The 16,971-nt window shown below is 40.8% G+C and overlaps 1 protein-coding gene across 1 annotated transcript in view; it reads left to right on the top strand.

The window, feature by feature from the left end:
• BEND4 (BEN domain containing 4) overlaps positions 1 to 5,404 on the top strand; it is a 28,500-nt gene extending 23,096 nt beyond the window's left edge. Inside the window, exons 4-5 of the mRNA XM_063108862.1 lie at positions 2,637 to 2,877; positions 5,187 to 5,404. Coding sequence (XP_062964932.1) covers positions 2,637 to 2,877; positions 5,187 to 5,404 — 459 coding nt within the window. The remainder of the gene's footprint in view (positions 1 to 2,636; positions 2,878 to 5,186) is intronic.
• The last annotated feature ends 11,567 nt before the right edge of the window (positions 5,405 to 16,971 follow it).

Genomic DNA, 16,971 nt, shown 5'->3' with positions numbered 1-16,971 from the left:
AAAAACTAGCTCCACAGTCTCCTAAAGCTGTCAAATGTACTTACTTGTATACACAAAGCTTACAGACCCTACACATAAGAGGATGGTTTTAAATTAAGGATGATGGAAGTCCCCTATCCCCGAAGCCCCTTTTTAATGGTTTCTCACCTTTGTTGCTCTCCTTAAAATTCTTTAACTTTGGGCTGGCCGCTTAGCTCAGCTGATTAGAGTGCGGTGTTATAACACCAAGGTCTAAGGGTTTGGATCCCTGCCCAGCCAGCTGCCAAAAAAATATATATATATTCTTTAACCTTGCCAATTTATAGTCCTGAAAACTTTTCCAGTGTCCTGGTGCCATAGTGGTTAAAAAACAAACAAACTTAATTATAACCATTATTGTTCATCTACTTTGCACCAACCACAGTAGTAGGTGTTACACCACATCAGTCATTCAACAAGTCTTCATTGTGCCTACTGTGTGTCAGGCACTGTATTCAGCATTGAATAAAACAGATAAAGGGGGCTGGTTAAAGCCCTGTGTTAATAACACCAAGATCAAACGTTCAGATTCCCATTCTGGCCAGCTGCCAAAAAAAAAAAAAAGGAATAAAACAAAAATCCCAGCCCTCATGCACTTATCTTCCGGTGGGAGATTGGTGGTCTCCTCGCCACAAACCAGCAAGCTGGGATTATTATTAGAGAAGTTGTCACCTGCCTGAGGCTGACCCCAGAGCCCAGCTCTGTAACTGCTTTGGCACCGCTGCCTGTGAGGAGAAAGGAGGCCTCTCGTGCAGAGTGCTGGGGCAAGCACCTCAGGATGGTCATCAATTGCTCGATAAATGGTGACAGTTACTATTAAGGTTCTTCCATGAAAGTACTTTCGACGCAGTAAGCACTTTCGGCACTTAGTGGTTCTGACACAGCCAGCCTGGTTCCACCGGCACCAGGCCCACCCAGCTGCCCCGAGGGCTGAGGGGTCACCAGTGATCCCTTTCGAGCCCTGCCCTCCCAGTGCGTGGGAAGTAGTGGGTCGTTTTCCCTGCTGCCCGACTCCTCCTCTCAGCCATGCCCTGTTCCTTATCTTTGTGGAAGACACCACCATCTCTCCTCAGAATCATCTCTTCCTCAGTCCCCACACCCTGGCTCATGCAGTTGGTTGCCTGCCCCCGCCTTCCCCCGCTTCTGTGACTTTCATTCCCACCTCTACGTTTGCATTGCCACAGGCTTGATTCTCACCTCCTGCTGCAACCTGGGCCCAAGGAGCCTTTGGCACCTCTGGAGTCCACCCATCTTTTGATCATCTCTTGTACATGGAGCTGAGGGTTGGCTTATGCTCACGAATATTCACATCGTAAACCAATGATAATTTAGTTCCTTCTGTTTTACAAATGGGGAAACTTGGGTCCAACAAGTTGAAGTAACTTGCTTAAGTTAATCTAATAAGACATGGTTCCAAGTTTAATTCAAACCCAGCCTGACTCTAAATTCAGAGCCCAAACCACATGCCTTAACTGCCTCCCTTAAAAAATGAAACAAAGCCACACTATGGCTCATTCAAGAAAGTATGAATGCTGTAGTGATGTGTTTCCATGTGTATAGGTTAGTGACAATTTCCTAGCCAAATCTGGCCGCCTCTTCCTGTTGACTCCTAGGCCATTTACCCTTTTCGGTGCTTAACTAAACAGAGCACTTTTTGAAATAAGACCCTATCAGACTGAAACAGTGCCAAATTTATAACCTGTAGTAAATTTGCAGAGTTGTAAAACTGAATGAGTTTTTCCTTTATATTGTATGCCTTAATTACTGGGGAAGAAGTACATTAAAACTGAGATCGTGGGTTAATTAATTTGTCCTGGACTGTAGAATTTTATGGACAACCAGAACTAAAGTAATGGTTGTGTAGGTGCAGTTGACTAAACATGGCTTATAAATGTTACAGAAATTCCCGTAATTAGTCCCACTGCAGCTATTTAGCCTAGGAATTTTATAGCAGACATAAATTATGAAGGTGAAAAGTAAGAAAAATTTTGAGTTGACATGGTGGCATTTGCAAAAGCTATAATTTGAGGAAACCTGTTTTGCATTATTATTAATGTTGGGGTTTTTTTTCAGTTTCCACAATTCTTCCTTTTTTAAATTTGCTTTTTAATGTTGTTTCCACTGTAATGCAGTGGCTATCAGGTGTTGCGTATGTTACATGTAAGCAATACCTTATTAAAATAGACCACCAGCATTTAATATCTAAAAGTACTTAACTGCCAACCAAAAAATGGAGAGAGAGACCTGTTTGATCACACTCTTCAAAGTCATTTTGCATATTTTAATAGATTGAAAAGGAAAGTTACAGGTTATATTTAAATAGTGTTCCCTGTCATTGGATCTTGACACATTTTAACCTACCTGTTAAAATGCAAGTTATAAATAGCTCCTCTTTCAAAGGTGTTCATTATACCTCATTGGCTCTTGTTATAAAAAATGCAAATGTAATTTGAAAAGTGCCCATTCTGAGTGTGAGCAATTACTTGTGCTCTTGAGTACCTGGTTCATTGTCAGCATATCCACTTGGTTACAAAGCATATTTGCCTTTGAAATGGAGATCGCTTCTGCTTCTGGCTGGCTGGCCCTGTAGCTAATGAGAAAATATTTCGCTTTTCCAGGGAAGCAAGCAGCTGTTGAACAACTACCCTGTCTACATAACGAGCAAACAGTGGGACGAGGCTGTAAATTCTTCAAAGAAAGATGGGAGACGTCTCCTTCGATACCTCATCAGATTTGTTTTCACAACCGATGAGCTTAAGTACTCATGCGGCCTTGGGAAAAGGAAAAGGTCAGTGCAGTCAGGAGAGACAGGTCCCGAAAGACGCCCTCTGGATCCAGTTAAAGTAACATGCCTCCGAGGTACTGCATCCTTCCGCTCAGTGTCCACCATCTGTGATCTCATTTCACCGCATTGGCTGTGGCCCCCCCGCACAAGTGTTCAAGCCTCACTGTATTTTGATTTCTTTCCGCCAAGACCTTCTAGGCTTCATGTGGCCCATCTACTTGGTATTGAGAAGCTCTTTAAAAAAATATTTGTTTGCTTTAGCCTTGTTCTCACTCAGTGATACATAAGCATTGCATAGCACCTCATGTTTCACGCTTTAAAATCAGATTTTCTTTGCAGCCAGAGAAGGCCCCCTCCAGCAAATCTGGAGCATAGGGAAATGCACAGAGGAAGGAAGATGTGGAATTTTTTTTGATTGGTAAAATGATATCTCATTTTCCATTTCTAGCCTGTGCCCACATCTAGCTATCTTCTCAAGAATACTTGGTCCAACTCCTTAAATTTGTCTAGAATTAGCTTTTTTTAGTGTCTAAAGTATAACTCGCCCAGTAAAACTTTCTTCTTTTGGTTAAGAAAAATTTCTGTATTAAAAATACTGTTTGGAGCTGGCCAGTTAAGCTCAGTTGGTTAAAGCGTGATGTTTATAATACCAAGGTCAAGGGTTCGGATCCCCTTACCAGCTATGTGCCAAAAAAAAAAAATGCTGCTGAGATAATACCACTTCATTGTTAACAGCTGATTACTGATTACTTTGCAGCTGATCTGCACTATTGTAGGCCAGGCTGGGGATGGAGGCAGGAAGAATCAGGAGGTATACAGTTGATTGAGCAGACATAATAAACACAGACTTAGACGAGTAAAAACTTTATAGTACCAACAGAAACACTGTTCATGCCTGAAAAATCCATATCAGAAAGCTCAAATATTACATTAACCTGTATAGTTTAATAGCAATTTTATTGGTTGGAAAGACTTAATATTGATTTACTCTGGATAGGGATCACAGTTTTTCCTAGTGAGGAAGTCACAGTGAAAAAAAAACCATTATTACTAATAAGGCCTGGGTTATAAGATAGGTTACTCTACTCCTACACCCCCTCCTGGGGTGCCCAAAGTGATTCTTAAGGTGCTTATGTAGTATATGTTAGCAGCTGAGATTCCCTAAACCCACCCCTGCAATTCTGATTCAGCAGGGATAGGGGGACACACATGGCTCCTCATCATGCCCACCTGGGTGATTCTTATGCAGGTGGCTTATGCTTGAGGAAACAACCTGACATGAAAATACCAGTATTAACCAGGCATAAGTGCTCCAGAGCACCTTCTATTGGCCAGTCTGAAAACTCCACTTACTCAGAGTCACTGGGTGATGGAAATTTCCACAGTTTGTCTTAGCAGACTAGCCATAGTTTCTCCTATTCTCCAACATCAGTGATGGTGCAGTTACTCGCCAAGAAGCAGTGTTGAGCTTGGGGGCTGTCCTGAGTGCACTGTGTGTTCTCAAGGAACTTGTCCTTAGGCTTATAAAGGAGCCAAAATAAGGGATCTCACAACTGGATCACTTTCCAGAAATTCTGATTCAACATTTTACATTTTAATAGCAAGTCAGTGAAACTAAGGGATTAAAATGCATCCCAGAGCACCAGTGCCACTGCTCTGAGAATGCTGCTGGGCCCACTGTCACACTGATGCAGTCCGGCTCATTTCTTATTTGGGGCCACAACCCATGGGTGGCCATCCAGCCCTTGGGTGGAGAATACATAGGCAAGAAATAGCAATTGTCTATGTCAGAGGCAGCTGTAATTATTTCCTCTTCCGGGCACTCTATTTGCTTGGTGGTGAAATGAAATATTTAGAGGAGATGGCATTTAAAAATGATTTGCCAGTGCACATATAGACATTACAATTAGAGAAATAAGTATAGCCTACCATACAACATTTTAAGAATGTGCAAACATTTTCTGGACTAAAACCTAGGCACCTTCTCACTCATTGAAACTCTGTTGTTTTATTGTACTCAATCTTCAAATTAGTAGCTGGTTAAAGAATATTATGCTAATGATATTTGTTATGCTTCTGGAGATAGTTAGCTTTTCCAAAAGGTGCGCAGGTAACAACATGGCTTTTGAAATGTACTCCCTGACTTTATACCAGGGGGATTACCCTCTCACTTACATAATTTTTGCTTTTGCACATGAGAAGAAAATTTGTGTGGAATAAGTTGGGTCTAATGAGTGACATCATCATGGCATTACATTGGATTTCCCATAAAGCTTTTCTTATAGAGTGTCTGTTAAAGTTCAAGCAGCCTGTCATCATCTCCTGCAAAAACCAGCTGTTTCTCTCTCTCTCTCTCTTTTTACTGTTGTATGTATTCCTGCAGAATTCATTAGGATGCATTGTACCTCCAACCCCGATTGGTGGATGCCCTCGGAGGAGCAGATAAACAAAGTGTTCAGCGACGCCGTGGGTCATGCCCGGCAGGGGCGGGCAGTAGGGACTTTTCTTCACAACGGTGGCTCATTTTATGAAGGGATTGATCACCAGCCTTCACAGGATGAAGTCTTCAATAAAGGTTCCCAGGATGGATCTGGGGATTAGTGAACAACATCTTTCCACTGTAGCAGCTGGTCCTCTCAAGAGTTCCAATTGTGAATGTCCTGTTACTGTCACCTGAGAGTCCAAAGCATGTCATTCTGTCATACTTTACACATTCTCAACCTTAAAACTGTTCTGGTCCCCAAGGAAGATTTCGTAAGTGTTCCCGCCCATGGGATACGGTAGAGACACGTGGCATTATTTTAAGAGACAAGCATTCTCTTATTTTAATTCTAATTAAGTTGTCTTTATGTTTTTCTCAGCAAAAACAGGATAGGTGATATCATATGCTATCTCTACATTAACAAAGTCTGTTACTAAAGAGAAACCAGAGAACAGAAGCCACCCCTCCAGACACCGATTAATTGGAAGTCAGCTATTTTTCTCAGTTACTTAAAAAAAAAAAAATTCCACTGTGTTGATTAAGAAGGCACTTTGTGATCTCTGTAGTTTACAAACTAGTAGTTTTTCATTATGTCAGTTAAGAAACATCCAAAGATCCAAAACTATTTTCAAATGCTCAGTTTCATAGGTTTCGTAGATCCACAGTTTCCATAGCCTTAAATCAGGCTGTGTTGACACAATGCCAGAGTGATGGGCTGGACAATGAGAATTTCAGTCATTTAGCGGTTTGGTGCACTGAAGACCAAATGAGTGGCACAAGTGATGGTATTTGCTGAATTGACCAGATGTTCTGGCATTGTCTGCACACAGCTTCAAGGCCATTCTCACAACTATGCAATGGGCTTGTCAGTAATTTCTCTGAAATTTGAGGGTCTTTCTATGCTGAGCTGATCTTTAGAATTCGTATGAAACTTCTGTTTCCCACTGTCACTGATGAAAATGTTTCATCCCAACTGTGTGTGCCTCACTTCCACCAATATTCCCCTGAACTGCAAGCTCTGGCTAAGTTAACACTATACCACCCCAACCACTTTCCCATTTAATTTGTTGAGCTCCATGTGTGGAATTAGTGATATCTTTGGAAACTTTGCTTGTGGGCAAATGCTATAGAGGTGCTAGAATCATTATTTCTGGGGGCTTTGAGTTTGGATTTCAGGAGAGGCTTTCTTTACCAAACTAGTTACTCCACTCTTTGTAGAGCAAAGGGCTAAATGGGCAGCATTTGTTGGTTTTTTTTAAAAGATGACCGGTAAGGGGATCTTAACCCTTGACTTGGTGTTGTCAGCACCACGTTCTCCAAGTGAGTTAACCGGCCATCCCTAAAGGGGTCCAAACCCATGGCCTTGGTGTTATCAGCACCACACTCTCCCTGTCCTACGTGAGCCACGGGCCGGCCCTAAATGGGCAGCATTTATTGAAGGCTATTTGAAGTCTATTCTTGTCATCAACAAAAATGACTAAGGGTTTTGGAAATTCAAGTTTATGAGCATTCGTTTATAAAGGGTTTTTTTGGCATTTTTTGTCAAAGTAAAATCATAAATTATCCTTTACATTCAGTAATTAGCATCCACTATATGCAAAATTCTAACTGGAAACAGTTCCTTCTGTAGCTTTTGCTATGATTTTTAGTTTTCATCCACTGAAAAGTTTAATGTTTGTGGAAATGGTCCTTTGTCAGATCTGTTAAATGGTATAGGGAGAACTAATATTTCAATCCTATTTTGGGCAAATTAGCTAAAATTTGGAAATAAGAGAAATGATATGGGCAAATACGGTGTTGCTGATGGCAACCACGAGACTAATATCTTTGGCTGTCTAAGGAAGAAAGATACTTCTTAAAGCATTTTTGAGGGTCTGGGATGAAATTTTTGCCAGAAGACAAATCCCACTAAAGCCTTGTCTGTCTTTCTTTTTTTTTTTTTTGGATTGGGCTTTAGTTACCCTTACTGTTGATTAAACTGTCCTTTTTTTCTATAGCATCAATATTTGACCACTGCTTTTAAGAAAAACAAACTTTCAGCCCCTGCCATTTTCCTGGAAGTTTGAGGGTTCTGCACGTTTCTTTCTACCTAAGTGTCATCCTATGTCGTGCTGGTATTCACCAAGGGTGATGAGAGTGGGTTCTGTACTCATTCTCCATGGCCTTTCGTGAGGACATGCCTGCACCTCTGCCGTGAGGGAGGGTGACAGGAACCTGTGGTTTGGCTGTAACTATCACCACCTAAGAAGGCTGCTGTGCTAGGCTTGCACTCCACCTTTGTTCCAAAGGCACACCTGGTCTCTTACCCCCTCCCATTCCAGGTGAATTATTTCTCTATCACCTGTTCTCCAGTACATCACAAATTCTAGAATGTTGGAGCAACATGTTGGCCATCCTTTTGCACACAAGGAAACCAAGGCCCACAGAGATGACATACTCAGCATCACACAGCCAGTTCTAGTGCCTCTCGTGGGTCTAGGACCTGCGATCCCCTGCTCCCGAGCCAGCTGTTCCGTTATACTCATGACCGTTTGTGTACTTGCCAATTCCTTTAGCCTAGCCCACCACATAACCCAGGCGCTCACAGCCACTCGGGCTCTGAAACAGCATCAGCTCTTATCCTGCTGCCTTCTCCTTGGGACAGATCCATGCTGCCCTGTGAGCTCCACCTGTAAGGCTGGTATGTTTGCTGGACTCATTATCATCTTACTTTTAAATCCCAGCTTACAAAGCATGCTCATTTATTTTTTGGGAAGTTGCTTGTGGCCTCTATGTAGCATGGTTAAGCATCTCACCACTAAGAAGATTGGATGCTGTCATTGCTCTGTCAGCCTTTCGAGTTGATCTCTTTGGAGACCTGAAGATGTTGCTTATCTTCTTGATTTGATTTTCTACATCTTTATCTAGCAGTTTAAAAAATTGCTCTCATGATGAGAAACGAGTCTCATGGCAGCTTTTAGAATCCTCCTTGAGTCATAAAGTGGATTGAATTAAAACAGTTCGGGGTGCTCTACTTCATTGGTAAGAGAAGGAGGTCACAGGGGGCTGACAACAAAGACAACGTGGCGTTTTTGTCGTTTTTTGTCAATGACTAGGTGTAGTCCATAATCCCAGCTATCAGAAGAATCTATATCTACCAGAAGTGACTGTCCTGATGTGTCCTGTGTGTTCCAAATTAAAATCACATCACAAAAATAATGCCTGCTTGTCACAGTGAACTGAAGCCCCAAGTGTAGTTTTAGCTGGGCTCAAGGTAACTCTGGAATGATCTGTAAGGACGACTTAGGCCAGGAACATGTAAGGGGGAAACAGTATTCTGTAAGCAGCTACTGAAGTCACATTTCTCACTGTCTCTTTTGAAGGTGCATTATTCAAAATATAGTTTAATCTCAGTGTTAAATGCTCTTGAGAAAACCTGTAAACATTTAAATATGTACCTTCCCTTTTGGTTGAAAATATTTTCTCCAGCCCCTAAACCTAGTATCTTGGTGTTCCTCATTCCACCGTAGCATTTAGGTTACTGTCACCATTCGTGTTTCCTAAAGTTTCACTAGGAATATAGAGGATAATGTTAGAGCATTTGCAGAAAATTGCTATCATCTTCTTTGGTAGGAGGATTGAGAAATACATCTATTAACTATAGAGGAAGTGGGTAGCTTTGTATTCTGGATTGTTTCTTATCATCAGGATTATAAAGAGATATAATTATTAAAATCTGTAACCTGATCCAGCTACTCCATGTGGCATCAATGAATGGTAACTGATGTCAGTAGAATGATTTTTTTATGTCCAGTAACTATTCTTGTAATATCAGATGTTTACCCAAAATCTGGAAAAATCCTAACGTGGGAATCTGCAAGTTCATGATTTCCACATTTTCCTGCCACTTTTAATGACTTGTGCCTCTCTTCTGTTGCTCAGAAAAGGTATGGAGCGTCATGTAAAGATGAAACATGCACTATGTTCAGAAAAGCAAACACATTGCCCTTATTTGGATTCTATCTTTCAAATATGCTCTAGGACCTAAATGTAATACTTATTGACTACCTCCTTAGTTTCTTCTTAGATTTCAATTATTTTTAAAAATCTCATTCTTGGATAATTTCATTTTTAGAAAATATTTAAATGTGTAACTTTTCTCATTCAGTGCTGTCATTTCACAGTACAGATCTGTGTTAATTTTTGACAGCTCTTATATACAAATTCTTAGAAATGTAATAGAAAATGATTTTGCACATATGGTGCAAGTCTTGCTGGTACATGTTTAAGTGGTGACACTTGCCAAAACTGCTTGGCAAAACATGTCAAATAGAATGCTTGAGTCAGAACTCTAATGTAAATGTGTCTAAACAGTATGTTTCATTACGATGTATTTTTGTAAACATAGTGATGGCTTCTTTCAGTCATGTAAGTACTGGATAAAAATAACCATTTGTAATAATGTAGGAAAATGTCACCCAGCTGATGGCCCTCTGCAGTTATTTGCATTGTCAGCTGATGGCATTGGTTCTTTTACTCGAGGTGTTTTCAGAAAAGGGTGAAGAATTGACATCACACTGTGGAGTGCAAAAATAGTACCCTATCAATACTTGCCTTCTAAATGTAAAATTCAGAACTTTAACTGATATATTTACATATTAGAGACCACTTTTACTCTCCACAGTATATTCAATTGCAAGAAATAGTGAGAGAATTAGACTTCTCTCTAATGACCAGCTTGGTCAGTTTGACTGCTGAAAGCACTCAATTACCAAATCTTTGCAGTAACAGTGACCAGATTAATTTTCCTCCTAACCATTTATAGCTAGCTAATGTAAGGGCTATGTTTTCATTGAATCACGATTCCCCAAACTGCAATGAAAATATATCTGCTAGTAAGACTTCTTCAAAAACCTGTTCATTCCCAGAGTAATTGCACCAGTACGAGTTGGTAGATGTATTTGGCCATGTTGAAAAACTATTTGGGCCCGTTCAGAATCACTGGCCACAACAATGATAGTTGCTATAGCTAATATTTAATGAGTTCTTGTGTGCCAGTTACTTTGATAAGCACTTTACTGCATCCTCTCATGTTAATCTTCACAACTACTCTATGAGGCTGTTATTGTCCCCATTTTATTGAGAAGAAACTGCCCAAGGTACTCAACTAATAATAGGATCACTTTGGGGACTTTGTAAGCAGAATGGCCAGTTCAGTTTTCCCCATTAGTCAAAGCACAGTTCTGAGAGCCCATCAACACTTTAGAATAGACTTGTTTTATTTATGCCATCAAGGGAAAAGTTGATATTTGTTTTATTAAAAACAACTTGTAAAGTAGTTGATAATGAAGTAGGAGCATACAAACCATATATCCTTTGGGAACTGCCCAGGTTTCTGCATAAGGTTTAACCTATGTAAGATCCTGTGACGAATACTAGAAAACTCTTTAAAGACGTGGGTAAATTAAAATCACTAGTTCACATTAACTTCCTAGGTTCCCAGTACAAAGATGCAGGGGTATAAAAGCAGAAGTTTGAGCTTAGTGAAGTTCTAGTCTTTCGGAACTCCTAGGTGTTATAAATGATACTGGGCTTTAGTTAGCCAATGTTCCATTCACTTTTCCCATTTGTTGTCTTTGTAGCCTTAGAGTTGATGAGTCTGGTTTGGAAGAGAGGGTTTTAATTTATAATGTCACTGTTGTGAAGATTTTGTAGGAAAATACAGTAATCTGTTGATTATTTCCTGTAGTTTTGGCTTTAACATCCCTTTGGCTGTGTTTAAGTTCAAGAGCATGCCAAGGCCAAGAGGGGCTTGGCTTGTGCTTCTTGGGAACAGGGCATGCCAGAGGTGGGTCACATAACTTTCAAGGTCACTGGTCCAGTCCGACTCTGCCCAGTTTAAGCATTGCCTTTATGTCTGTCCTCTCTGGAACTTCATGTAGCAGCCTGACACTGAGGCCAACTTGCCTTTACTCTATTTTATATGATGAATACTTGTGGAGAAACTGTGACAAATCCATTGATCCTAATATTTTTATTGTTGGAGTCTTGTTGATTCTCTACGAATAATTTCTATTTGGTTGTACTGTGTAGAGTTAATACCCACTAGAGATATGTTAATAAAACTACAAATGCATAGTGTAATATAGAATAGCAAGATTTTTTTGTGAACAATTTATATAGAAGAGTAAGTTGTTTTTTACGTGTTAGGCACATTTCTTTTAGGAGCTTAAAATGTTATAAGAGTTTTTTAAACATTCAATATTTTTAATTATAAAAGACATTTGTTACTAGAGCCAATTATTTCAGGTGTTCTAATTGGAGTATTGATTTTATTACCTCATATACCTCTAGAATGCCACATGTTCTGTTGGAGATAAAATTGCACAATAAATGTCAAGTCTCTGTTAAGTGTTTTTACTTGCTTTTTGCATCTTTCTCTGGTTCATTGTAAAAGCTTTTCTATTTTGGGGGGTAGAGAACTTTCTTCCCCTGAACCTAAGGTTTTTCTGCTTGTCTCTGAATGCCAAGAAAATGTTACATGCTTCATACTGAAATAAAAGATACTCAGTTAGGGAAGTGACCGAAAATCATCCAGAAATTCATTTGATCTAGTGAATGAAAGGGACATCCAGTGATGTAGAAGTGACATATAATCCAAGAGTATTTTTATCCAATATTTTGTACATTTGCACATTAAAAACGTGCTTCCTACTCATAGTATCATTCCATCAGGAAGAAAAACCCTACAGCTGCTACTCAGGACTTTAAAAAATGAACAAATATTGATCATTTATGATTTTTGAACAGGGTTCTGAGTACAGAAGCAAAAGAGCTATAGCTAAATAAGGTGACATGGTTGTGGTTTCCCACTTCTAGTTACTGCATAAAATATAAATCTGACATAACCATGATAGAACAGCAAAATCAAATGTTTCATAAATCAGACTAAGTAAAAACTAAGATAAAACAGTTTTATTTTACAGAAAATATAAAGGGGTTTTGGTTTTATTCTTGCCCTAGAAGGTGTAAAGCTTTAGCCAGTAGTTTTGGATGGAAAAGCAATCCAAATAATTTTGGTTAAAATTGGAATATCATCTGGTTCCAAGATGGCGGTTGCTGCGGCGGTTGGCACGGAGTAGCTGAGGTGGAAAACGCGGCCACTGGGCCTCAGACAGCCAGGAAACTTATGGACCTTCCTCTTGCCATCTCTTAAGGGAGGACCGCTGCTGGTGGCCGGTCGTGGGGGCTGACCGCCACTTTGCCCTCGGCAGGAGAGGCTGCCTCATTTACAGGCAACAGCTTTGAAGTATGGAGCAAGAAAAGAACTGTTTCGTAGCTGCAAAAGCGAATCTCTAAACAGGGAACACGGTGCCAGGACTGCTGTGGATGCAGACAGGATCCCAGAGGCCAGGGCCACGCTGAAGGCAGCCACCTGCCCTATTCATGATTCGAGGTTTCAGGCCGGCATAAAAGAAGATTCCTGGGAGTGCCCGAGCCACACCGCAGGACCGAGCAAGCAGCCCGAGGCGGCAGGAACCGAGAACGGGGAAGGCAACAAACCAGAGGCAGAGAGTGAGCGCCCGACCTGGCACAGCCCTGTGAGTGACCCCTGGTCCGGCCCTGCTCGGGGGGCTGATGCCCACCCAGCTTCCGCCTGCATCACCGGGCCACTCACCGCCCCGGGGCTGCCTCCATTTTCTCAGGTGGTGGCAGCTCCGGCCCAGCTCTGCTCCTCACTGAGCCTTCCCACTTGCTTGCCCCGCCGCAGGGCTTCCCGGGGCCTGCGGGCTGGCCTCCCTTCCCACTCCCTCCGTGGTTCTCTGGTGGGGCTGCTGGCGTGGGGCGTCCCCGGCCAGTGTTGGGAGGGCAAGGAAGTATGGGCGGGGCCGACTGTCACTTCACCACACCCTGGACTCCGGCCCCCGGTAAACCTCCTGTTACTGGGAGGCAGATACCATCTCTGCGGCCACCAGTTCGGAAAAACACCTAACCAATTTCTGGTTGGGAATAGTGTGGTAGGAGAGTTCCCAAGTCTGCTTAAACCTGCCAGAGAGCTGTCTACAGGCGGGCACTGGACTCGTCCGGGCCGGGGGAGATACAAAGGTGAACCGTGTGCTTCGGGCTCCTCCCCCGAGGAGCTCACGCTCTGGTGTGGGAGATAAGACAAGTACACAAATAACCGCGATACCAGGAGGAAGGTGATTAGTCCCGAGAAAGATCTACACAGTGCTACAAAAGCACGCAGAGCAACCGGTCGTCTGTGCCTAGCAGAAACCTGGTAGACTTCCTGGGCGATGTGGTGCCGAGCAGGGTCTTGAAGGCCTAGCTGATAGACGAGGGTTCGAGAAGACACGTCCCAGCCCAGCCCAGTGTGCACAGAGCGGGGAGACGAGCGGCCAGGGAGGCGGAGACTCGACAGAAACCACACACCCTGTGGGGTCGCCACTGCACGATCCAACAGCCTGGGCCAGAGCACACGGAACAGGGAGAAGTACTGCATGGGAAGTGAAAGCTCAACAGAGATCACACACCCTGTGGTATGTGATCCAGCAGCCCAGCACAGTCCAAACTGACCAGAAAGGTGGCTCCCCGGAGAGGCCCAAGACCCGAGGCAACCATACACACAAGGCACTAAAGGCCAACTGAGCAGTCACAGAGGTAGCCATACCAAATTGGCAACCACAGCAACATCTTAGGTAGTCAATAGTCTCAAACCGGTGGACTGTGAAACCACCTGCCACAATGAATAAACATCAAAAAAAAGATACCAGAAATACAAAAAATCAAGAAAGTACACCACCAAAAGTTAATAAATCTCAAACTCTAGATCCTATAGAACAAGAAGCCCTTGAAATGACTGACAAAGAATTTCGAGTGATAATTCTAAGGAAACTGAATGAGATACAAGAAAACTCAGCTAGACATCATGATGAAATGAGGAAAAGTATACAGGACCTGAAAGAGGAAATGTACAAGGAAATCGATGTCCTGAAAAAAAATGTAGCAGAACTTGCTGAACTGAAGAAGTTATTCAGCGAAATAAAAAACACAACGGAGAGTTTAACCAGCAGGCTTGTCGAAGTTGAAGAGAGAACCTCTGAACTTGAAGATGGGCTGTTTGAAATAACATAAGCAGACAAAAAGAAAGAAAAAAGAATCAAAGACATTAAAGAAAATCTGAGAGAACTATCAGACAACCTTAAGCGCTCAAATATCCGAGTCATGGGTATTCCAGAAGGGGAGGAAAATGGAGATTGCATTGAAAACAAAGACCCTGAACGATAAATGCTGGCCTGGTTGCGGAGAAAAAGGAACTCTCATACATTGTTGGTGGGACTGCAAAATGGTGCAGCCTCTATGGAAAATGGTATGGAGGTTCCTCAAACAATTGCAGATAGATCTACCATACGACCCAGCTATCCCACTGTTGGGAATATACCCAGAGGAATGGAAATCATCAAGTCGAAGGTATACCTGTTCCCCATTGTTCATTGCAGCACTCTTTACAATAGCCAAGAGTTGGAACCAGCCCAAATGTCCATCATCAGATGAGTGGATATGGAAAATGTGGTACATCTACACAGTGGAATACTACTCAGCTATAAAAACGAGTGAAATACTGCCATTTGCAACAACATGGATGGACCTTGAGAGAATTATATGAAGTGAAACAAGTCAGGCACAGAAAGAAAAATACCACATGTTCTCACTTATTGGTGGGAGCTAAAAATTAATATATAATTTACACACACACACACAAAAGAAAAAAAAACTGGGGGGGGGAGAAGATATAACAACCACAATTACTTGAATTTGATACGACAAGCAAACAGAAAGGACAGTGTTGGGGGGGGAAGGGAGGAGGGAGGGAGGTTTTGGTGATGGGCAACAATAATCAGCCACAATGTATATCGACATAATAAAATTTTTTTAAAAAAGAATTGGAATATCATTTTAAATGAAATTAGTTATTTTATTGTTCTAAAGCATTAAAAGAGGATTATTAACTTGAGCTGTTGAATATTTGGTAGCAAGGCACACACAGGGTAAAGCTACCAATCAAAAAAATATTAGACAGTTTCAGCTAGGTTGTGGGATATAAGATGAATATACAAAAACCAATTGTATTTCTATACACTGACAATAAACTGAAAATGAAATTAAGAAAACAATTTTATTTACAATAACAAAGAACAAAATACTTATGAATAAATTTAACAAAAGCACTGAAAACTACAAAACATCATTGGAAAAAATTTTAAAAGACCTATATAATGGAAAAACATCCCATGATAATTGAGTAGAAGACAATATTGTTAAGATGGCAATACTACCCAAATTGATCTACAGATTCAGTGCAATTCCTATCAAAAACTCAGCTGTCTTTGTAGAAATTGACAAGTTGGTCCTAATTCATATGGAGAAAATTCATATATAAATTCATATGTATAAATAAATGTATAAATTCATATGGAAAAATGTAAGGAACCCAGATACCCAACAAAAAAAAATTCTTATATTTATGGTCACTTGATTTTTAACAAGGGTGCCAAGACGATTCAATGGAGAAAGAATAGTCTTCAACAAATGGTGCTGGGACAACAGGATATCTACATCCTAAAGAATGAAATTGGACTCCTACCTCAACACCACATGCAAAAATAAATCAAAATGGATCAGACGCCTGAATGTTTTAAGAGCTTAAACTATAGCACTCTTAAAAGAAGGCAGAGGAGTAAAGCTTCATGATCTTGGATTAGAAAATGGTTTCTTTAATTTGACACCATGAGCTACAAGAGAAAAAAATGGATAAATTGGACTTCAACAAAACGAAAACTTTTGAGACCTCAAAGGACACCATGAAAAATGAAAACCCCCAGAATGGGAGAAAATATTCACAAATCATCTACCTGATAAGAGACTGATAGCCAGATTATATGGAACTCTTAAAACCTGACAATAAAGACAAATAGCCCAATGAAAAATTGAGATCCGAATATACATACTCCAGGGAAGATATATAAATGACCAATATACACATGAAAAGATGCTTAACATTATGAGTCCTTAGGGAAATGTAAATCAAACTACAGTGAGATACCACTTCACTACAATAGGTAAAATGAAAAAGACAGGCAATAACAAATGTTGACAAGGTTGTGTAGAAATTGAAGCTCTCAGACATTGCTAGTAGGAATGTAAGTGGTACAGTTACTTTGAAAAACAGGTTGACAGTTGTTTAAAAATTTGATCATAGAGTCGTCATATGACCCAGAGAGAGATTCCACTCATAGGTATTATACGCAGGAGAATTTAAAACATGTCTTCTGTGATTTTACAGTGAAAACTGCTAAATATAACAACAACAAAAAATAAAGCATATGTCTACCCAAAAACTTGCACACAGATGTTCATAGGAGTATTATTTGTAATGGCCAAAAAATGGAAATGACCCAAATGTCCGTCAAATTGATGAATGGATAAACAAAATGTGGTATATTCACACAATGGAATTTTATCCAGCCATAACAAAGGAGTAAAGTACTGATACATACTACAACATGAATGAATGTTGAAAATATTATGCTAAATGGAGGAAACTAGAAACAAAGGCTACATATTGTATGATTCCATTTATATGAAATGTCCAAAATAGTCAAAATACTAGGTAGGCAAATTTTAGAGAATGCTGCTTACTACACAG

Source organism: Cynocephalus volans, chromosome 9 (genome assembly GCF_027409185.1).
Source record: "Cynocephalus volans isolate mCynVol1 chromosome 9, mCynVol1.pri, whole genome shotgun sequence".
NCBI lineage: Eukaryota > Metazoa > Chordata > Mammalia > Dermoptera > Cynocephalidae > Cynocephalus > Cynocephalus volans.
Note: the sequence above shows the minus strand (reverse complement) of the source record. Positions and strands in the feature narration are given on the sequence as shown.